The 24,840-nt window shown below is 39.0% G+C and overlaps 2 protein-coding genes and 2 pseudogenes across 2 annotated transcripts; 3 read left to right on the top strand and 1 right to left on the bottom strand.

Moving 5' to 3' along the window:
• The first annotated feature begins 1,964 nt into the window (after window positions 1-1,964).
• Window positions 1,965-8,896, top strand: LOC111324874 (ficolin-2-like). Its single transcript, XM_088761059.1, has 5 exons — window positions 1,965-2,236; window positions 5,110-5,351; window positions 5,975-6,089; window positions 6,411-6,791; window positions 7,432-8,896. The coding sequence occupies exons 1-5, from the start codon at window positions 2,167-2,169 to the stop codon at window positions 7,710-7,712; spliced, it is 1,089 nt and encodes a 362-aa protein (XP_088617185.1). The 5' UTR covers window positions 1,965-2,166; the 3' UTR covers window positions 7,713-8,896.
• An 826-nt stretch (window positions 8,897-9,722) lies between these two features.
• LOC148730365 (uncharacterized) lies at window positions 9,723-10,790 on the bottom strand (annotated as a pseudogene).
• A 9,013-nt stretch (window positions 10,791-19,803) lies between these two features.
• LOC111324872 (microfibril-associated glycoprotein 4) lies at window positions 19,804-24,386 on the top strand. The gene is given in 5 exon segments (XM_088761061.1): window positions 19,804-21,264; window positions 21,771-21,893; window positions 23,238-23,450; window positions 23,453-23,615; window positions 23,893-24,386. Coding segments are annotated over 5 exon segments (987 nt in total). The 5' UTR covers window positions 19,804-21,042; the 3' UTR covers window positions 24,159-24,386.
• LOC148730364 (uncharacterized) lies at window positions 22,266-22,867 on the top strand (annotated as a pseudogene).
• Window positions 24,387-24,840: the final 454 nt, after the last annotated feature.

Below are 24,840 nucleotides of genomic sequence, written 5' to 3'. Positions count from 1 at the left end.
AATAAAAAACTGTTGCTATCATGTCATTTGAATATTCTTGATTTCGTGATTTCGTTAACTAAGACAATACTGAGTTGAAATCAGTGTAGGATTTTACTTCAACCTCGTTCCCAGCTTGTGAAGTGACATTGCCAGTCAGTAATAAAGAGAAGTAAGAACGTAGGGTTTTTCTCTGTTTTTATTAGAGCTTCGGGAGAATTGCGAAAGATTCAGTTCACTTCCAATTTGGAGTAATATTACGTGATCCAATTTACAAACAATTTTAATCATATTCATATATGACAAATCAAGTCTAGAAATCTCATTTTCGTGAATTCATGACTCTTTGACATGACTCTTTGAACCCGAAATTGCATCAGTCGATGAAAATTAAGATTTCAAACCAATACACTGAGAAATAGTTCATAATCATTTGCATCGAAATCTCCTTGAAAAAAAAAAAAGTTTCATGACAGTTATTGAGGGAAAGAATTACGAATAAGAGACAGGAATGAATTTGACGCGATCGGCCTCAGTATCATTTCTCATCTTGTACTGTAAATACAAATTACGTAATCAGACGAATAAGCGTGCACCTCTTCCAAGAACGTGGTATTGTTTTTCAATAAATGGACCAGGGTACGGTGAGCACGGTGTACACGGTGTACACGGTGTACACGGTGTACACGGTGAGTACCGTATAGAGCATACTTTCTATTGCAGAATTTTTGTGTACAAATTATCCCCTTGACTGTGTTTTACAACACAACAGAGCACAGACTAGGCTTCTCTGTTTGTTTTATAATAAAGAATCTGTTAAACTCCCCACGCGTTACTTTCAATTTTTGAAACAAATTTTATGTCCAAAGGGAACAACAATGTCGTCAGCATGCTCTGTACGAAAATAAGTCGATCAGAATCCTTGTTAAAATGATCGAAGTAATCTGATTGATTGAAAATGTCAAGCCATCATAATTCACAATTTGCAGTAATTCACAAACTGAAATGGTTCGGCAGGTCGAATTGAAAATTTTCACAGACCTTTGTTTGTTCCTTCTGTTATTCCTTGCCGGCTCGTTTGTTCCGAAATTTGAATTGATGAAAAAAAATTAGAGGAAGTCCGGGAAATGGTCGGACATGGTGCAAATTGGCAGATGACGTGCAGCTTTAGCTTAGCTCATTGTTTTGCACTCAGATAGAGCACGCTCTTTCAATCGTTGACGGCGCGCATAATTATACCCGTACCTTATCATGAATTAGAGTTATACGCTACTCGAATTAAAGACATTTTGCCGTGAGAAGAGTTATATATACTCTATGATTTTGACTGTCTAACATTACCTACTCTGCCATTTGAAAGTTGATAGTTTTGGCTGTGAATGCCTTAAAGCTTAAAAATAGAACAAAAATTGTCGATAAGCAGGAATTTATATCATATGGTGCTTTTATCACCATATGCAACACCTGTTATAGGTATCACCTTTTAAAGGTTCAATTTTTTAACTTTCTGAAAGAACATGTAAAGAGGTAGAAACACACTGCACGGTAAATCATTGAACAAGTGCCAAGACCAACAATTTTTTATCCATTTTGGAGAAAGATGCAGTAAGAAGTCATAATAAACGAATGAGGGGCATTCGATCTCTTGTCAGTTCATTGCAATTGGTTCAGAGTCTCGTTGTGGCTGTAGTATCTGCTGTAGAATAATACACCCCCAGCATTCTTTAGAGTGAATAAAACATATTTTATGAACGTAAAAATAGAAGTAACTTTTTATCAAGCATCACGTATATGCTATTAACACGAAATAAAGACAATTTGCCGCAATACAAGAAGAGTTATAAGTAAAGAGCCAACCCTTTAATCCTGATATTTTTAATCGAGAATGCTTTAATAGGCTTGAATAGAAAAGAAATTATGAATACTAAGTAATTTAAGGAAATAAAAGTATGAAGTGCTCTTATTTCCATAAATAAATCTGTAAAAGGAATTACTCATTGAAAGTTTAGCAACGCCGTGACGCATTATGATACAAATTTTGAATTAAATATTAATGCACAACTTCCCAACATTTTTATCCGTTTTGAAGGAAGGAGCTTTTAGGAGTCATACTAAGCAGCTAGAAAATATTTTAAAAAGGATACGTAAGGATTCGTTATTTAGACCTCTACTGAGGTTTATCTCAGAATGGCTATCATCGCCTTCATCGTCTCCATCATGGTTGGAACTTTCTTCTCTTGGTGCAGTTGCTGTTTGGGTAAGAAGGTCTTGGTTTTTTCCTACTGTTTCCTACAGATATCTGTTCTACTGTATATAACGTTTTTAATGCATGAAGCAATTTTGAAGTTCTCTTTTTAAAGCAAAAATATTATGGTTTTAAGATTGCAATACTTTTCGACGATAAAAATCAACGGTGAAACCATAGTTAGTCCCCTCTGCTAACTATGGTAAAACACGACGTTTCGACCGTGCTTCAGTCATTGTCAAGTGAATGGAATGAAATACAGTAAATATATGTATATATACACGTAAGAAATATAAAAAAAAGTTTTCAGGTGTAAACAAACGATAAAACTACAAAGAAAGTGCTAGTAAAAAGCTAATTAAAAACCTTAGCACGAATTGAATCAGACTTTACATTGAAAGCAGGTCTTAGCTTATGTACAGTCTGATTCCATGTACAGTCTGATTCAATTCGTGCTAAGGTTTTCAATTAACTTTTTACTAGCACTTTCTTTGTAGTTTTATCGTTTGTTTACACCTGCAAAAACTTTTTTTTATATTTCTTTCGTGTATATATACATTTATTATCCAACTACACTTCGTAGAGTACAAATAACGCCATAGACGAGTACAAATATCACACTGTATTTGTACTCTAGAGTACCAGTTAAACAGGTTTTCTCGCATCGCGCAAGCGAAGGATTCAACTGTAGTTACGAAAAAAGAAAATGGCGGACAATTTGAATCATATTTCCGACGACGAACAGTCAGAATAGCTGGCAAATATACATCCAAGTTCATTAGATGAATCGAACGAAGATTACTTCGATCATTATAACAAGGATTCTGATCGACTTATTTTCGTACAGAGCATGCTGACGACATTGTTGTTCCCTTTGGACATAAAATGTTTCAAAACTTGAAAGTAACGCGTGGGGAATTTAACAGATTCTTTATTATAAAACAAACAGAGAAGCCTAGTCTGTGCTCTGTTGTGTTGTAAAACACAGTCAAGGGGATAATTTGTACACAGAAATTCTGCAATAGAAAGTATGTCACCTTGCTCTGTACGGTGCTCAGCGTGTACACAGTGTACACAGTGTACACGGTGTACACCGTGTATACCGTGTACACCGTGTACACCGTGCTCATCGTACCCTGGTCCATTTATTGAAAAACAATACCACGTTCTTGGAAGAGGTGCACGCTTATTCGTCTGATTACGTAATTTGTATGTACAGTACAAGATGAGAAATGATACTGAGGTCGATCGCGTCAAATTCATTCCTGTCTCTTATTCGTAATTCTTTCCCTCAATAACTGTCATGCATTTTTTTTTTTTAAGGAGATTTCGATGCAAATGATTATGAACTATTTCTCAGTGTATTGGTTTGAAAAATTCATTTTCATCGACTGACGCAATTTCGGGTTCAAAGAAACATGTCAAAGAGTCATGAATTCACGAAAATGAGATTTCTAGACTTGATTTGTCATATATGAATATGATTAAAATTGTTTGTAAATTGGATCACGCAATATTACACCAAATTGGAAGTGAACTGAATCTTTCGCAATTCTCCCGAAGCTCTAATAAAAACAGAGAAAAACCCTACATTCTTACTTCTCTTTATTACTGACTGGCAATGTCACTTCACAAGCTGGGAACGAGGTTGAAGTAAAATCCTACACTGATTTCAACTCAGTATTGTCTTAGTTAACGATATCACGAAATCAACAATATTCAAATGACACGATAGCAACGGGAGATAACAGTTTTTTACTCTTCTTCTCACAGTTGGTTCAGAAACAACTATTATCTCAACCACACTCCTTCGCCAGATTGTCAATGTTTTTCTTAGAAACCCTGCAGTAATTTGTTTGGTGTTAATTAACGAACACAGCTGCCTTTAGAGATCCATAGAGGTGCATGGTTTGCACGTTACATCATTGTTGCCATGTTGGTGGACGTAAACAATAGTACATGGAATCAGACTGTACATAAGCTAAGACCTGCTCTCAATGTACAGTCTGATTCAATTCGTGCTAAGGTTTTTAATTAGCTATTTACTAGCACTTTCTTTGTAGTTGTATCGTTTGTTTACACCTGCAAAAATTTTTTTTTATATTTCTTACGTGTATATATATATATATATATATATATATATATATATATATATTTACTGTATTTCATTCCATTCACTTGACAATGACCTAAGCACGGTCGAAACGTCGTGTTTTACCGTTTATTTTTATCGTCAAAAGTTTTAGGAAACCCTTGCTTTAAAGCAATACTTTTCGTTTTCATAAAAAAATTGAAGATACACATCAGCCACAATAATCTACTTGTCATTTTGTATTGCTGTATTCTTACTACTTTTGCGTTGAATGTTCTTTCAAACGTTATAGCATTGCTCGCCCCGCAGGTTTTAGCTAACTGAGATCACTGGATATCTTATTTTATATTTCAAACTCGTAATAAACTAATAACTTTTTATAAACTTTTGTCTTGTAAATAAGGCCAAAATACACTATCTTCATACCATTTTCATTCCGAGCCATTATCTCGAGGAATTTGTTTTTTTTCCCTCTCTCTTCTCTATTAATATTATATCTTTGGAGTAACTTTTTACATATGCTTTCTCAATTTTGTTAACTGTAAGAAATTGATATAACTACGGTGGAAACACAACTTTTGGTAGACATGTACATAAATTTTCCGAACTCACATGAATGTTCTTCCATGGAAGTTTGTACAGAGTAGAGACATGACACTCAAACGGATAATTAAAGTTTATTGATGAAAAACACGCATTGATGATAGATGGGAATTGAAATTGGAAGAAAAAGAAATCAATTATCGCTTTATCTTGAAAAGAGCCACAGTCCAAGTTTTTTTACTTTCCACAGATGACGAATTTCGCAATATCATTTTCAAAGAACCAATCTCGAATAAGATAATGAAGAATCACGTGATCAGGACTGACGAAGTCTCTAATAAGGGAAGCTGTCGTGTGTTGTGCTATATGGACCCGGATTGCGTGTCCATCAACCTGGGACCATTAATGCAGGGGAAGCATAAATGCCAACTGAACAATGCTACTGATAAAACCCTTGCTAGTGAAAAAGATTTTACTTACCTTGCCACTGAGGTAACGCACACACAGTATTGATTTTGTTGTTTTTTTTGTGGTACCTAAGTACAGACAGGCTCTCTAGCTTCGAGGGATGCATTCGCGAACTTCTTTTTCATGTAACCATGGTGACAAAAGCGTAATTTAATAACAGGTGGCTCGATTCACATCCTTCAGGTTCTTGCACGAAAATCAAGCACAGTGGATCAGCATAAGAATTAATCGTCCTTCACTTAAGCTTAAAATGATAGCTTTAAAGTATTTCTAAAGTAAAAAAAATCGATGTGAAAGTAGAAAGATACCTAAGTGCGAATTCCATTGGTGACTTAATACTACATATTAAGCCAGAATAGGCGATTTCAATTAGGTGTTAAATAAATTTGCTTTTGCGTGGGTTTCACGTCGCAGCGAGCGGGTTTTACCTTACGCAGCCTGCATTTCTTCATCGATTAGGCATTTCGTCGACGGTGTTTGCTCACGCATTACGAAATTTGCCTGTGATGACTTTTAAAAATCTTTATTGGCTACTTAAAATATTTTCCTTTTTACAGACTTGAGAGTTGTTGTCATGAAAAGTTTGGTTTTGGTTTTACGGCAATAAACAGAGGAACGTGGTTCATTTGATATTTCCTTTTCATTAGAACCCATGTGATAGCGGCCCATGTTTGAATGGAGGCACCTGCCAAGCTGGTTTCACAAGTAAAGGTTATAGGTGTATTTGTCCAGAAGAATTCAGTAGAGGAGAGAATTGTCAAGGTATTGGAAACATGATAGTTTGGTCAAAAATTGCAACACCACCAGAAGTTCAAAGCAGTTAACTGTCTGATACCTATGTTATTTCATATAATTTCCATTTCATTATTCGTGTAAGGTGTGTATAATTTCTTGCCTGAGTTTCCATTCTTTTGTTAATATTTGTTTCATCACTTTTTTAATTACAGTTCTTTTGAATCTATATCGTTTGGAAACACTTCAGTGTCTAAACTTACTTTGCTCTCATCATTAAAGTTAATTTTCTAATCCAGACAATACCGTGTTATTTTCTGCATGATTTACTCGATTAGTTTATCATTCTAGCTTTCAGAAATTGCGCTGAGATCTTTAAATCTGGCGACAAAAGAGATGGTGTGCACGTCATCAAACCTGAAAATCAATCAGCTTTTGATGTCTTCTGCGACCAGACAACAGCCGGTGGAGGATGGACATTGTTCCAGAGAAGAATCGACGGCTCAGTCGATTTCAACCTGAACTGGTCCGATTATAAGCAAGGCTTTGGAAATATCACGGCTGAATTTTGGCTCGGCTTGGAAAGGATTCATCACCTGACCTTAGATAACAACAGCATGTTGAGAGTAGACTTGGAGGACTTTGATGGGAAGACTGCTTACGCCGAGTACAGCTTGTTTGGTGTCAGGAGTGAACTTAACAAGTACCGTTTGATACTTGGTTCTTACACAGGTGACTGAATTAAGTTAAGGTTACTTCTTACCTTCAGAGGCTGAGAAAGTCGTGTTTTCTTTTATTTGACTAAATTGAGGTGAGAAATATTACATAGCGTTTCCACAAAAAAAATATTAAAATCTCAAAAAGCATCCGAGCTATTTAGAAGAACATATTTTAAAATAAAATTAATAACTCAAGATGTAAATTTCGTAAATGGACGAGTCTTCCTTGGAATTGTCGCAGCATCCGCTCATCTTGGAGCTCGTTTTTCATGTTACTTGCGTCCTTGTTTAAATCGCGCACTTGAAAAAATTCACACGTGGAAGCTCCTTGCTCATGAGAAATATGTTAAAAAGAGTCCTTGGGTAAAGGAAAGTAAAAAATTCCTTTTGAAAGCGGTTGGCACTCCGCTCCATGCTGACCGTTCCAGATTTCAACCACAGAGGTCTCCGTCGAACCTAAATTTGTCATACATAAAGTTAAAAATGAGGTTTCCATTTTCTTATGCAAGTACCAACCTTCATACATGTATGCAGAATCGAGACTTCAAAGGCGTGGAAGAAAATATGAAACTTTGATCTGAATTCTATAGTACAGCATAATATATTTTAACTTTAATACTTTCCTATTTTTTATGCTTTGGTAACCTTTTTAGGAACCGCTGGTGACTCCTTCTCTTACCATAACAGCTGGCCATTTTCTACTCCGGATCAAGAGAATGATTTCTACCCCACTGGAAACTGTGCCATGAAGTACGAAGGAGGTTGGTGGTTTAAGTGGTGTTTCAAGGCTTTCTTAAATGGTCCTTATGTCCGTGGGCCCAACTCTAAATACGCCGAAGGCAATATTTGGAAACGTTTTCGAGGTTTTCACTATTCACTGAAAAGCTCTCAGATGAAATTAAGACCTCGAAACTTTTCAGTGACTGAACCGTAGTTTCTCTTATGTAACACAGATTTTATGCTGAAGCTTTTCTGGAAACAGCACATTGTTTAAGTCAGTATTATTAGCGAGATAAAAACTGCGAATCTTTTGAGCTGGACTGAAGTTTTTCTTGGAAAGCATAGATTCTGTCCTAATCTTTTCTGAACACAGCTCACGGTTTTATCCAATATTTTAAACGACATATTACAAAGCTTGCACGCAAGTCTCATGGAAAAAATTGTAGACAGCTTTCATTTAAGCAGTGACGTAAATTACAAAAAAAAAAGATGACAGCTAATCTCTGATTGATTGATTCTAAGAGAGGATAAGTTAGAGAAAAATAGCAAAATATTTCCATTTTATATACAGTTAACATCTTTGCATGAACGGTCTAAAAGCAGACAGCAAATGCAAAGTATTTAAAACTCCATCCTCAATAATCATTTTTCTGTTTTGTAAATTCTTCCCGATTTTGTTATTTCCCTTCTCAAATTACCAAACAACTAAGTATACAACAATATTTTCTTTTGTAAAGTCGCGAGGAGCCGCACAAGCTCATTCAAAATAGGTATGTGTATTTACTTTTTCTAAAATATAAAGATTTACGTAGTTACAGAGTTAATCTAAGGCTTGTTTTGGTAGTTCTATTTCATTTTTGGTTTCCTTAACACTCATGGGTAATTGTACATTTTACAACATAGCTGTTATTTTTCAAATATATCATCTTTAGATGCATAGCAGTCTTACCATCCTTAGTTAATCATCCCCTTTCCCTTTGACTTTCATTTTGCCTCCTTGTTTTGTTTTACACAGTCAAGCATTTTGATTTACATTTTCAGTGAAGTGTAAACATTTTTTCGTAAAAAATATTCATGTTATCGCTAGTATTTACGTAGTCGCTTCGACTTAGTGAAGCGACAAAAATAGGTCAGGTGACAAGGGTTTAAAAAGAAAGATTCTTGTAACGACATTTTTTATCGAAGTGAAGCAAAGGGATTCAAAGCGTTTGTGGAACACAAATTGTAAATTCAAATCGTTCGTTATTTTAACTGAGAAGAACGTTGTAGACACTAGCTTTATCTTGTACTCACATTGTAATTTCAGTTGACCACGACTAACCATGGACGTCACCAACCGTATAGTCTAGCTAGTGCAAATGAAACTTTAGATGCTTAATAAAAACTGTTATCTCCTGCTGCGATGGTTTGTTTGTTTGTTTGTTTATTATTATTTTATAGAACATTAGAAGCAAATTTACACAACCCGCATATAGCATTAGCTAGTCTTAGCGGGTATTAGTAATAAATAAGTAAATACTACACATTGAAATTTCATTACCACAATAAACTAAAGAGATTTTACAATAGACTAAAGAGATTTTACAATAAACTAAAGAGATTTTACAATAAACTAAAGAGATTTCATTACTACAATATCATTGGGGTTGTAAGCCATGCATTAGTTTACTACATTATAAGCTAAAAGATAGGTACAGTTGTCATACAAATTAAATACAATAAAATTGCTAGTGAGTTTAAACAAGACATAATCAAATACAGGCAGAGCAGACTGGAAAGTAGAGAGGAGAGATTTTTTTTGTGTTTGAGGCGGACGGCCAGGCTCCCGTGAGGGCGGTGCAATGCCTGCCGACCACACGTCCGATCCAAACCTAGGCGGGGGTGCGATGCCTACGGGCTGGGTCCACCACAAACTGAGGGTCACCAGACACTAACTTCGTTGGGGAATCGAACCCCACCTCAAACAAAAATTAACACACACACATCAAAAATTGAACACACTCGCTGATAATTACAGCTCCGAGCCAGCCACGGGGTGGCGCCAGAAAAAAAAAACAATAATAATAGCCCCTAGCCAGCCAAGGGGTGGCACACGAAAAAAACAAAACGTACATAGTACGGGACGCAATACAGGAGCCCCTGTGCAGTACACCATTTAAGGAGACCCAGCACTGGGGGAAAAGAGGCGGACACAGACGAGAATGCTCACAGGGGAGGGCAACAGCTAGATGGAGAATACAAGAGAGCTATTTATGGCAGAGGCAACAATGCCACGGGCGCCCCACTGTCGGTGGAAAAAGCGCCGGCGCCTCTCTGACTTGAAGCGTTTGAGGAAGATGGGAAGGTGATGTTTGAGACGAGACAGAATGTTAGCCATGACCGCCACAGCGCCAGGACGGGTGTTACGGAAGCGGAAGTCATTCCGGGATTGCCAGATACAGAATTTAGACAGATTAAGAAGGTACACAAAGATACGGGGGGTGGCAATCAGCTCATCAGAGTTGAAGCCGAAGAGAACGTGACGGAGGAGTAACACTGGGCACATGGAAGAGAAATAAAACATAAGAGACTGGAGCCAGGAGAGTATACTTTGGGTAAGGGGACAGTAGAAGAATAGGTGTTCCAGTGTTTCCACTGGGGCACCACAGAAGCAAGGGAGGGGAGCAGGCAATCCAAAAGAGACAAGGCGCTGGGCGGTGTACAGGACGCCATGCGCAATCTTCCAGTTGAGGTCTATCACAGGACGGTCGAGATCGAATAGTGACAGAGAGCGCCACATGGCTGGCCAATCCAGAGATGGATAAACGAGGTTGGATTTCTCGATGCAGTGTGATTGGACCATGGTCTAAGATAAGAGATAGGAATAGCAGGACTTTGTAGACATGTCAGAGGCAGGAGTGCAGACAAGTGGGCAGGAAGAACCAAAGATGAGGCGGTTTTGGCACGTGGAGAAAGAGACGTTAAGACGGCGCCTAGCAAGGATAAGGGACTGGTAGAAGGGCGGTAGGACGCGAGGATCGAAGGAGAAAGGGCGGGAAAAAACAACAAGGGGAGTAACACCAAAATGAGAATGACAGTAGAAAGACAACATGGTGCACCAGTCAGATGGGGAGGAGACAAACCTCACCCACTGGCCGAGCAGGGCCCATACTTTAAATGAAACATCCACAACAGAAAAGCCACCGAATAGGGGGGACTGGGTAACGGCAGTGCGGGCCACGAGTTCCCGTTTACCGGACCAGAAGAAGGAGAATACAAGACGACAAAGTTCCTTCCGCACCCAGGCGGGCATGTGGACGAGTGACGCCACGTACCACACCCGGGCGAGGGCAAGTGCATTGATAACTAGAGCCTTGCCGCGGAAGGACAGGGAACGACTACGAAAGGATTTGAGAACATGGTCTACAGCCTCTATGTGAGGGCGCCAGTTTTCCTCCTCTAGATCCTCGGGACCAACAAAAACTCCCAAGATCTTTAGCTTTGTTGGCGACCAGTCTAGGGTGACTGGGGGGTCAGTCCGGCCAACCCACTGACCCGACCAGAGACCCTTGGACTTCGCTTGATTCAGTTTAGCACCGGAGGCAGCTTCAAAAAGAGTGTAAACCTCAAAGCAGGCTTTTATAGAGTCGTCAGACGTCAAGATGAGTGAAGTGTCATCCGCATACTGAGATATCGGAGATAATGGTGGAAAACCAGGGATGGACAGGCTAGAGATTCGAGGATTAGCGCGAATACTGGCAGCCAGGACTTCCGATGCGAGGACGTAGAGGAGGGGGGACAGGGGGCAACCCTGTCGGACGCCCCGCGACAGATAGAAAAAGGGAGAGAGACACCCGTTGACGTTTACAGAACTCTGCACACGATGATAGAAAAGACTCACCCACGCGATGAATGCGGGGCCAAAGCCCATGGCAGAGAGGGTAGCCTGCATAAATCCCCAATCTACCCGGTCAAAGGCCTTTTCTTGATCCAGTGACAAGATTGCTGCAGGGAATCCCGTGGACATAGTGTAGTGAACCACATCACGAACTAAGGAGACGTTTTCCCCGATGTACCTGCCAGGTACGCCACAGGTTTGGTCTTTGTTGACCACGAGATGGATCACTTTCAAGAGTCGGCCTGCGATAGCTCGGGATGCAGTCTTGTAATCCACGTTTAACAGGGTGATTGGGCGTCAGTTTCGGGGATCAAGGCGGTCTCCCTTCTTGAATGATAGGATGATAATGTTACGACGTTGCGAGAGAGCGAGTGACCCGGAGAGGAAACAGTCATTTAGGACAGTAACAAGGTCTTGACCGAGAACACCCCAGAACCTGAGGTAGAACTCGGCCGGGAAACCGTCAAGGCCAGGGACCTTTTTTTTTTTTTGCCATGCCTTTAATTGCAGCGAGACACTCCTCCGTGGTTAGAAGGCCCTTACATGTCTCAGCCTGATCAGGAGGAAGTGAGGACAAGAGATTAGACAGGAGAGAGGACTGGGCGTGAGGATCGGTGGGAGTGGCAGAGAAAAGATCGGAATAGAAAGAGTTTAACGTAAGGCATAAGTCCTCCGGGGACGAGACAATAGAACCTCCGCTGTCCCGCAAGACGGGTATCCAACGATCTACTGAACGTTTTCTCTCTAGGCGAAAGAAGTATGACGAGGAGGTTTCACCTTCCTCAACCCATCTAATCCGAAACCTTACCTGGGCACCACGGGAAACTTCACGATCGAGGGCTGCAAGGGTGGAGAGAGCTGACTGGTAGGGTGTGACGCACGAGACCGAACCTGCATCCACTTTTGCTTTCAGGTGTGCAATGAGATTGACGAGAGTGTCTCTGTTGCGTTTTTTCGTGGAAGACCTTGACGTACAATAATTAATTGTCAGACCTTTGAGGCGATTTTTGCCGTCCTCCCACCAATTTCTGAGTGAAGTGAGTACAGTTTTTGAGCCTTGCCAGGTGCGCCAAAAGTCAGTCACAAGTTGGACATATTCACTTTCTTTGAGGATGACTGTGTTCAGTTTCCAAAGCCCAGGACCTGGTGGAACAGTGTCTGGGACAGACACCGAGGTGAGAACACCACAGGGGTCCGAGAAAGGGCACGGAACAACAGAGCATGAATTCACCGACGTTATCCAAAGGAAGGGAACACCGGCAATGTCGATCCGAGACGCGAGAGCGCCATTCCACTCAGTCCAAGTGAAACCGGGGGATGCGGGGTGCAGATACCGGTAGATGTAAAGAACGCAACATGCATCAAAAAGGCCGCAGAGTGAGGTAGTACTTTCCCGCGACGAATCGGAGGGGACCGAGCCGCGTCTGTTCAGGCTACGGTCAAAGACAGTGTTAAAGTCGCCACACAATAACGTAGGGATGGAGGGGTCTACTTTAGGGTGGATCCCGTCTAGAAACTGGTCTCGTGCAGGGTTGCGATTCGGAGCATACAAACAACAGACACGGAAGGACTGGTTACGAAAGGAGAATTCACATTGAAGAAAACGGCCGTCAGAATCGGACCAAGAGTTAGATAGAGACAACGTGGGGCTGTAAAGAATCACACACCCGCAAGAATGAGTAGAGCCTGGAGACAGTACAGAGTTAAATCCAGAAGAGAGAAACCAAGAACGACACTCATTTGCAGACGTACAATGCTTTTCCTGGAGGCGGACTAGGTCCACACTCACAGGGTGAGAGCGCAACCACTGCACGAGACCATCTCGCCTAGATCGGTCTCTGATACCGTTGGCATTTAAAGTGATGACAGACAAAGTCATGAGGAGAAATTGAATGACCCTCATGAAAGCCAAGGCTGGGGCTTCCCCTTCCTTTTGGGAAGATTGGGCACCGCCTTGGACCTCTTAGAAATCGCATTAGACAATTGAGCAGAGGTTGGGACCATCACACGTTTTTTGCCAGGTCGCTTCCTGGTGTAGAGGCCTGAGAAGTAAATTCAGTAATATCATCTTCGATGTCACCAACAATGGGACAGTTGCTAACATTAATTACTTGAGTGGTGCTTTGACCAGAATAACTATTATTTTCCTTAATTACTTTACTGGTGCTTTGACCAAACTTACTACTATTTTCATTAACTACTTGTCTGGTGTTTTGACCAGAATTGCTATTATTATTATTATTAACTACTTGTCTGGTGTTTTGACCAGAATTACAACTACTTTCATTAATTAATGAACTGGTACTTTGACCAGAGGTACTGTTAACTATGGTGCTATTACTATCATTAGTTGATTACTTCTCAGGACTCTACCCCTGAACAGGGGTAGAGTCCTGAGAAGTAAATTCAGTAATATCATCTTCGATGTCACAACAATGGGACAGTTGCTAACATTAATTACTTGAATGGTGCTTTGAACAGAATAACTATTATTTTCCTTAATTACTTGACTGATGCTTTGACCAGACTTGCTACTATTTTCATTAACTACTTGTCTGGTGTTTTGACCAGACAAGTAGTTAATGAAATTTTCATTTTTTTAGTTAATGAAATTTTCATATTTTCATTAATTAATGAACTGGTACTTTGACCAGACGTACTGTTAACTACGGCACTATTACTATCATTAGTTGATTGGCTGGTATTTTGACCAGAATTGCTATTAAGTTCTGAGGCCGCAGATTGTTTACTGATAGATTCATTAATAACTTCGCCAGAAACAGTGATGACAATTTCACTCATAAATAGATCAACAACAGGATCAACATTCAGGGCACCGGGATCACTTTTTGACGGAATGGGAGCGTTGCCCGGCGGGTTGGCAGCGTTTCCAGTAGAGATTGGTGGGAAATCAGCAGCCGGGGGAGACAACGCCAGCTCCTGGGAGCGTAGGGCCCCAGACATTATCATTACGACGAGAAGGGCAGTTACGAGCCCAATGACCGGCCTTACCACATCTCATGCATTTCCCGTTGAAAGCACAATCAGCGGCCTTGTGACCCATGACTTTGCAAATCGAGCAGAAAGGTTTTATGCCGCGGTACCAGATACGAACAGGATATCCGTCAATTGTAACCTCCGCCAGTATGGGTTTCTCAAGCGACATCTTAAGGATACGCGAGCCGGTGAGGAGGTCAGGTCTCCCCATAAACGTCTGGCGCTTACAGAAGACAACTTTCCCGAAATGCTTGAAGTCGTCACACAGAATTTCATCATCCCCTTCGGCAGGGTAATGATGGATGTAAACTAGGGTATGTGGACGATCTGAGTTTGTGACACTACACTCCCCGCCATTAATATTAAGCATACCGCGCTCAACAAGACTCGCCTTATAGTCCGGATCTTTAAACGTAAGGCGAATGAGGCCTCTAGGAACAAATTGGACAGCCGACAATTTTCCGAAATCAACTGCCTTCTCCAACATTTTGAGAACATCCGGTCTAAAAAAGACCGTAACTGCCGCCGTGGCATGCACCACACACGTTCTGGCGCAAACCAAAACCATCGCTCAAGCGAAAAAGATTGAAAAAAAGGTGAAAAAGGGCTCAGAGAGCCAGCCTAGAAATGCAAAAAACCCACCAAGTTCAGCAAAGCTGAAAACCTGGATGGGTTACAACAAGTTCGGACCCACCAAAAAAGCCAAGAACCAGATGGGTGATCCAAACCAATAATAAAAAAGACTGGCGTTCCCTCCCGGCAGGTACTTAGCACAGTCCAATATAAGAGAATAAAGAGAAATGCTTACAAAATCCTTGCCCACAAAAGGTTCGGAGAGTCGCCTACCAGAGTTGCTGAGATGAAATCCCGCGTCAGGTAAGTAGAGAGGAGAGAAATTGAGATATACGGATGTGAGCGAAGTACTACAGTTATAATTCTCGATAATCATTGGTATTGAAATTCAATATTAGTGAATGGGCGTCATCATAATAGTCCTCAATCCCAAGTATAGTCAAAAGAAACTTATGAATTTTCCTTTTAAATGCTTTTTTCGTGAGCCGGCTTACGCATGTCAGGGTTTAGACAGTTCCATAACCTCGTACCAAACGCAGAGAAAGACTTCAATTTCACATGCAACCTAGATTTCGTTACATAAAAACTCTCTGTGGAAGAGAAACGCGTGTTATATGTATGGACGTAAGATGAATTAAAAAAAAAGTTCGCGAATATTCCTAGGTGTAGAAGTAGTAGAAACGTCATGTATGCATTATGGCAGAAATGGTTTCAAAATAGAGCATATTAATGGGTAGGATACTCGAAGTTATAAAAAGAGGGATAGCATGAGATATTTTGCTGGAGAAGAAAATCAATCGGAGTGTACGCTTTTGTAAAGTGAGAATCTTTTTTAAATCACTCTGAGCTGCCTGGCCCTAAGCAGCTATACCGTAGAGCGTGTAGGGAAAAATCAGCAAACGGTAAATTCGAAGAAGGGCATTTAAAGGTACATGATGTCTAAGTCTAGCAATTATACCGACTATTTTGCTAATCTTCGAAACAATATGATGAATATGAGGCCTCCAGGTTAAGTTCTTGTCAATTAGAACACCCAAACATTTTACATAATCTTTGCATTCAAGAAGTGTGAATCCATTGTTGTTATCCGGAATTCTGATACATAGCTGATGATTAATTCTTTTTTGTGCTGGCCTAAAAACGACAACATTTGATTTCTTCACTTTAATGGTTAATTTATTAGCATTAAGCCAATCACAAACATTTTCTAGCTCATTATTAACTACGGTTTCCAGGGATTTCAAGTCCTTGTCAGCATATAACAGGTTTGTGTCATCAGCAAACAGGTAAAAGCCAAGTTTATTGCTACAAAGATGAATATCATTAATATAAATCAAGAAAAGTAAGGGGCCTAACACAGATCCTTGTGGAACTCCAGTTACCGAGTTTTTCTTAGATGAAATATGGTCATTATCAATATGCATTGTTTTCGTTTGATTAGTCAAGTACGAAGAGAACCACTCATGTACAATACCTCTTATCCCATAATGGTGCAGTTTATCAAGTAGAATAGTGTGATTGACAGTATCAAACGCTTTTTTTAAAATCGAGAAAAATACCACATGACATCATGTCATTTGAATATTCTTGTTTTTGTTAAGGGCACTTGATGATAAGGATTGTAATTATGTTAGGCTTTTTGCGATGAATTTTTCGAAAGCCTTCGATAATGTAAAACACTCGTTAGTAGGGGAAAAGCTAAAGGCTCTTCATCTCAATCCTTATCTTGTCAACTGGTACTTGAGTTTTCTAATGGATAGGAAGCAAAGACTAATATTTAAGGGTTTTATCTACAAATGGCATAAAGTGAACAAAGGAACAACCCAGGGTAGCGTCAGTGGGCCTCATATTTTCAATATGTTTATCAATGACTTAGCCATTAGTGATAGTGACCTTACCAGCATAGTTAAATATGCTGACGACACTACATTACTAGTCAAAGTATGTAAAAATGAAATAGATCTTTCTCAAGAGGTTGTCAATCAGTTTTTCAGTTGGACCCAAGATAACGCCATGGCATGTAATCCCGAAAAATGTAATGAACTAATACTTCGTAAGAAGGTTGCTCGTGATATAGACCCTGTGAACAATATAACGCAAGTTTCTTGTTTAAAAGTGTTAGGGGTTACTTTACAGAGTAATCACAGGTTTAATGAGCATATAAAGGGTAAGCTGCAGGAGGCCAATAAGTGTCTTTATGTGATAAGGAGTTTGCGCAAAGAGGGATATCAACAACCAGATGTAGATTACGTTTTTAGATCAATTGTTTTACCTAAACTAACGTATGGTCTATCCATATATGCCTCCTCAATACCTGAATTAACAACGGTCCAGAATTTTCTACAGCGCTGCTTTAAACGCAAATATATTTCGTACCAAATTGATATATATATATATATATATATATATATATATAACCAAAATAGCGGAATGAGATCATCATCTACTAAAAAGTGCTCAATAGCAGGGCTAGAGCTATGGATAATTATACCTCAAGAATTAGGTTACTTGAACTTTTACTGCAACTCTGAGTTTCATGCCTCTTGCGAAGCAGTTGCCTGACGATTGCTTCGCAAGAGGCATGAAACTCAGAGTTGCAGTAAAAGTTCAAGTAACCTAATTCTTGAGGTATAATTATATATATATATATAGGAAGTCTGCAAGTCGATTTTCGCGTGGAACAGTGCTCAATACGTTGAAGCAGAGCAGAATAAATATTATGAGAGGAAAAAAGGACGTAACTACATTTCCCGACAAGCCTGTTTCGTGAATCGCTTCACTCTTCAGGGGTTTAACCCCTGAAGAGTGAAGCGATTCACGAAACAGGCTTGTCGGGAAATGTAGTTACGTCCTTTTTTCCTCTCATAATATTTATATATATATATATATATATATATATATATAGGAAGTCTGCAAGTCGATTTTCGCGTGGAACAGTGCTCAATACGTTGAAGCAGAGCAGAATAAATATTATGAGAGGAAAAAAGGACGTAACTACATTTCCCGACAAGCCTGTTTCGTGAATCGCTTCACTCTTCAGGGGTTTAAACCCCTGAAGAGTGAAGCGATTCACGAAACAGGCTTGTCGGGAAATGTAGTTACGTCCTTTTTTCCTATATATATATATATATATATATATATATATATATTGAATAAAGGCTGATAGTTTCGAAAGAAACTGTTCGGGGCTGCTTCGGTGGGAGTAACGAAATAATTTGGATATATCAACAAAGTTGAAGTGGTAAATTGGCCACCGTAACGATTACAAAAGCTGACGTTTCGAGCGTTAGCCCTTCGTCGGAGCGTTAGCCCTTCGTCCGACGAAGGGCTAACACTCGAAACGTCAGCTTTTGTAATCGTTAAGGTGGCCAATTTACCACTTCAACTTTGTTGATATATCCAAATGATATATATATATATATTGAATTAGAAGAGGTTGATCGCTCACTATTCAAGAACATCTCCAGTATGCCTGGTCATCCTCTGTACCCTTCTGTCCCTAAAACGAAAGAAAGCTCAGCGCGCCTCCGAGTTCCTAGTAGTCAACTCCCTAAGGTTAATACCCAGCGTTTTAAAAGTAATTTTTTAATAGGCTCTTTTTTAAATATAGAGTAGCTATCTAATGTAATGTCATATTATGTTATGTTGATAGCCCTGTAATTATTTTTATGTAAATTTTCTTGTTTTAGCATGTATTTCTTCTTAAAAACAATAAAGATCTTTTATTTATTTATTTATTTATTAATCAATGGACCAGGTTAAAAGATGTGATGGTCTTTAGCTCTTTAACGAGCACAAAGAAACATGTTTCTATTGCAGAAGTTTCGTGTAAAAATTATCCCTTGACTGTGTTTTACAACACAACAGCGCCCAGTCAAGACTTCTCTGTTTTTTTTATAGTAAAGAATCCGTTCAACTCCCACGCATTACTCTTTCAATTTTCAAAACAAACTTTATGTCCAAAGGGAACAACACTGTCGTCAGCATGCTCTATATTCCAATAAGCCAATCAGAATCCTTGTTAAAAATAATTCACGTAATCTGATTGGTTAATCTGATTGGTTAAAAATGACAAACCATCATAGTTCACAATCTGCAATAATTCAAAAACTGCAATAATTCGGCAGATCGAATTGAATACTTATGTCAGCGTTTAGCGTGTTTACAAAACTTTATTGGTTCCTCTTTTGCTACTTTCCTTTGCTTGCTCCGATTCTTCAATTAACGAAAACAAGCTCGAGGGAAGTCCTTGAAATGGTCGGACATAGTACAAATGGCAGGTGGCGTGACAGCTTTAGCTCAGCTCCGTGTTTTGTACTCAGATAGAGCAGGCTCTTTCAATCGTTGACAGCGCGCGCATCATACCTGAAATTTCTAATAAATTAGAGTTATACGCGATTCGAATTAAAGACCTTTTGTCGTTAGAAAAGTTTTATAATGAGCCAACTTTATGATTTTGATAGTGTCTAACCTGCTCTGCCATTTGAAAGTTGATAGTTTTGACCGAGAATGCTTATACCTCCATATACAAAAACACCTGTTAGTGGTATTGCTCATTAAAAGTTGAATTTTTTTTTAACTTCCTGAGAGAACATGTGAAGATACATATAGAAACACGCAACACTGTAAAACTTGAAATGTTTCGAGCAAAAAGTAATGTACAAGTGCCTACATGAATATTTTTATCCTTTTTGGAGAAAGAAGCTGTAAGAAATCGTAATAAACGAAAAAGGGCGTTCAATCATTTATTAGTTAATTACAACAAGTTCAGAGTCTCGCTTGTGACTGAAGTACCTGCTGAAGGATAATACACCACCGACATTTTCCAGAGTAAATACCATATATTTTACGAGCTTAAGTAAAAGTAACTTTCTACCAAATATCTCGTGTACACTATACGAACTAAACTCAATTCAATGCAAGAAGAGTGATAGTTTTAACTGAGAATGCTTCAAATGGCTTGAGAAGAAAATAGATTAAGAATATTAAATAATTCATGGAAACAAAAGCAATAAGTTCTATTATCTCCATTAAAGAAAAAACCTGTGAAATGAATCATTTATAAAAAGTTTAGCAACACTACTATGATACAAATTTTGAATTAAATATTAATGTACTACTTCCTACATCTACATTTGATTAATTCGCTTGGGAGGAAGGAGCTGTAGGAAGTACTAAGCAGCAAGAAATCATTTTACAAAGGATACGTAAGGATGCGTTATTTAAACCTCCGCTATCTCAGAATAGCAACCATCACTTACATTGTCTCCATCATGTTTGGAACTTATCTCTCATGGTGTAGTTGCTGTTTGGGTAAGAAGATCTTGTTTTTTCCTTCTGTTTTCTAAAGACCTCTCTTCTATTGTAGATAACATTTTTAGTATATGGAGCAATTTTGAAGTTGTTGTTTTCGAAGGGGAAAATGTTAGGGTTTTGAGATTGTACTACTTTTAGTTTTCAGAAAAATCGAGGACACACATCAGCCAAAATAAATTGTACTTGTCAGTTCGTATTGTTGTAGTCTTGCTGTCTTTTTAGGTAAAATGTTGTGTTAAGCGTTTAGCATTGCTCATCACGCGGGCTGTAGCATTGCATATCTTATTTTTTATTTCAAACTCGTAAGAAACTTGTAACTTGTTATAAACTTGTAACTAAAGCCAAAATCATACCGTCTTCATATCATTGTCATTCCGAGCGATTATTTCAAGGAATTTGTCTTTTATCTCTCTCGCTCTTCATTATTGATAATATATAGATTTAGCCAAGCCTAAAAGCGGAGCTCCCAAGTTCGTAATATTAATGATAACATAAAATATGTGCAGGTTTGATTCATTATGGAGACTTAGAATTTTTTCTTTGTCCCCCACTAGTTATAGACGAAAAACGTCTTTCTTCCATAAATGTTATTCCAAGGAAGTTTTTGCAGGGTAAAAGCATTATACTTGAATGAATAACGTGAATTAACGAAGAGCACGCATTGATGATAGATTGGAATTAAAATTGGAAGAAAAAGCAAACAAAAAGCGCTTTATCATGATAGAGAAAGCCATATTCCAAGTTTGATTTACTTTTCACAGAGGCCGAATTTCGCAATATCATGTTCAAAGAACCAATGCCAAATACGATAATGAAGAATCATGTGGTCAAGACTGACGAAGTGTCAAATGAGAGGACCTGTCGTGTGTTGTGCTTTACGGAACCCGATTGCGTGTCCATCAACCTGGGACCATTAATCCGGGGGAAGCACCAATGTCAGTTGAACAACGCTACTGATAAAAGTCTCGCTAATGAAAAATATTTTACTCATCTTGCCATTGAGGTAACGCACTTGATCTTGTCGTTTGTTTTGCGGTGCCTGAGCACGAATAGGTTCCTTAGCTTCAAAGGATGCATTCGCGGACTTGTGTATCATCCATGTAACAATTGTGACCAAAGCGTACTTTAACCACAGGTGGCTCAATTCACATCCTTCAGGTTCTTGCACACAAAAAAAAAACCACAGCGGATAAAAAGAAATGCACACAGACTTAAACATCCTTCACTTAAGCTTATCAGCGTTAAAATATTTTGTGAAAGTAGGAAAATACCGAAACGCAAATTCCACTGTAGATTTTAGATATAAGCCAGACCAGGTGATTTCAATTAAGAGTTAAAGTAGTTTGGAATTGCATAGGTTTTTCAACGCAGCAAGCGGTTATTACCTCCCGAAACTTGCACCTCCATCCTTTTTTTCAGACTTGTGAGTTGTTATCATTAATATTTTGGTTCTGGTTTTATGGCACTCAACGGCAGAACGTACTTCATTTCACTTTTTCTTTCGCTTAGAATCCTTGTGATGGCGGCCCATGTTTGAATGGAGGCACCTGCCAAGCTGGTTTCACAAGTAAACGTTTCAGGTGTATCTGTCCAGAATTGAGAGGAGGAGAAAATTGCCAAGGTAGTGGAAACGTGATAGCAAGGTCAAAATTGCGATATCACCAAAAATTCGAAGCGATAAACTGTCCGAAACCTATGTTTGACGATAAAAATGTACGGTGAAACATGACGTTTCGACAGTGCTTCGGTCATTGTCAAGTGAATGGAATGAAATATATGTATATATACACGTACGGAATATAAAAAATTTTTTGCAGGTGTAAACAAACAATAAAACTACAAAGAAAGTGCTAGTAAAAAGCTAATTAAAAACCTTAGCACGAATTGAATCAGACTGTACATTGAGAGCAGGTCTTAGCTTGTGAATAAAAAACATCTCATAGACGAGACAGTCAAATTTGTTCGTGCACTTCATTAAGGTGCTAAAGTTCTTTATAAGATCCTTTGGAGTCAAAGAATGTTTGTCGCGAAAATGTTTTCACGGTTTGTTGCCGCCAAAGTATCTGATCAACCAGTTTCCTTACCTGCTGTCAGCGATCGATCGGACCCCATTCGCGTTGTCCTACCGTATAAGGATCAGGCATCCGCTGATATTGTTCGTGCCCAACTTAAAGATCTAAGTCATAGGATCCAGACGACCTTACAAACTGTATTGGTTAGCCGGAAGATTTGTCGATACCTCAAATTGCGAGAAGCTAAGCCGCCGATTGTGAACCAACAGTGCATTGTTTAGAAATTTCAATGTGACCTGTGCGATGCAGGTTATGTTGGTTTCACACACCGTCATCTACACCAACGTATTGAAGAACATAAAAACTCCTCTTCGTCAATTGGCAAATATTTTCGCGACAAACATTCTTTGACTCCAAAGGATCTTACAAAGAACTTTAGCACTTTAATGAAGTGCAAGAACAAATTTGACTGTCTCGTCTATGAAATGTTTTTTATTCACAAGCTAAGACCTGCTCTCAATGTACAGTCTGATTCAATTCGTGCTAAGGTTTTTAATTAGCTTTTTACTAGCACTTTCTTTGTAGTTTTATTGTTTGTTTCCACCTGCAAAAAAATTTTTTTATTTCTTACGTGCATATATACAAATATTTACTGTATTTCATTCCATTCACTTGACAATGACCGAAGCACGGTCGAAACGTCGTGTTTTACCGTTCATTTTTATCGTCAAAAGTTTTAAAAAACCCTTGCTTATAAGATACCTATGTTATTTCATATAATTTCCATTTCATTTTACGTGTAAGGTGTTTATCAATTCTTGCCTATGTTTCCATTTATTTGTTTTTCTGTTTCATCACATTTTAATCACAATCTATATCGCTGCTCGCTGATAATTTTCCAATCCAGACAATACCGTTTTTTTTTTCTGCATGTACTCGATTAGTTTATTATTGTAGCTTTCAGAAATTGTGCTGGATCTTTAAATTGGGCGACAAAAGAGACGGGGTACACGTCATCAAACCTGACAGTCAATCAGCATTTGACGTCTTCTGCGACCAAACAACAGCAGGTGGAGGATGGACAGTCTTCCAAAGAAGAATCAGTGGTTCAGTCGATTTCGACCTCAACTGGACCGATTATAAGCATGGCTTTGGAAATCTCAGCGCTGAATTTTGGCTTGGCTTGGCTTGGACAAGATTCATCGCCTGACCTCAGATAATAACAGCGTGTTGCGAGTAGACTTGGAAGACTTCGACGGGAGGACTGTTTACGCCGAGTACAGCTTGTTTGGTGTCAGGAGTGAACTTGACAAGTACCGTTTAATGCTTGGTTCTTACACAGGTGACTGAAACAATTTAAATTTACTTCCCGCCTTTAGAGGCTCTAAAGATCGTTTATCTTTTATTTAACTAGTTGTCTTCGAAGCCATTTTGGTCTCCACGGCATTGTTGCATTTATATTTTTCCTGGTGAATTGAGTTCAAACAAGCCTTTGTGCAGAATCGAGGCTTCATAGGCGCGGAAGGAGATGTAAGAAACTTTAACCTAAATGTTACAGTACAGCATATATAGATTCTAACTTTAATACTTTACTTCTTTTGCTGTGGTAAATTTCTTAGGAACCGCTGGTGACTCCTTCTCTTACCATAACGGCTGGCCATTTTCTACTCCGGATCAAGAGAATGACTTCAACCCCACTGGAAACTGTGCCATTGAGTTCGAAGGAGGCTGGTGGTTTAAGTGGTGTCACAAGGCTTTCTTAAATGGTCCTTATATACGTGGGCCCAACTCTAAATACGCCGAAGGCAATATTTGGGGACATTTTCGAGGTTTTCACTATTCACTGAAAAGCTCTCAGATGAAAATAAGACCGCGAGACTTTTGAACCACTGAACTGCACTTGCTCTTACGTAGCATGAATTTTGTACAAAAGCTTTTTTTTAACAAAGTAGATGGTTAAATTCAGTATTATTAGCGATGTAAAACCACAGGTGAAAAATCAGAGCACTCCTATGAATATAAGACTGCAACAGTACACGGAGTCATTCAGTATTTTAAGCGACATAGGGGATAATCAGACCTTCTGTTATTAAATTATCAAGCTTGTACCCGAGTCTTTTGGAAAGTAAATGTAGGGAACTTTTATCTTGGCAGTGACGTTTATTACAAACACAAAAGCCGAAAGCTGATCTCAGATTAATCGACACCAGGGGAGGGTGAGATAGAAAAAAAAAATTGCGAAATATTTCCAATTTATAGCAACCGCTAACATCGTTGCATGAACGGTCTAGAAGGAGACAGAAAATGACTAACACGTACCGTCTGCCATTTGCGTGAACGCTGAACCAAACCTAAAAAAAAGATTCCACCAAAGGTCGCCCTCGAATAGATTTTATAATCACTGCTTGGTCGCGACTATTGTGATCTTAATTTACAAGCATTTCGAGTAGGTGACATGACTCATTCTTTCAAATAAGCTTTATAGAGGCTTGAATATCAAATGAGCGTCTACAACATTAGCCTAAATTTTTCGAGCTAGCCATTACCAACTCGTTTCAATTTTCAAC

This window comes from Stylophora pistillata, chromosome 5 (genome assembly GCF_964205215.1).
Source record: "Stylophora pistillata chromosome 5, jaStyPist1.2, whole genome shotgun sequence".
NCBI classification, from domain to species: Eukaryota; Metazoa; Cnidaria; class Anthozoa; order Scleractinia; family Pocilloporidae; genus Stylophora; species Stylophora pistillata.
This window is presented reverse-complemented; position numbering and strand designations above follow the sequence as displayed.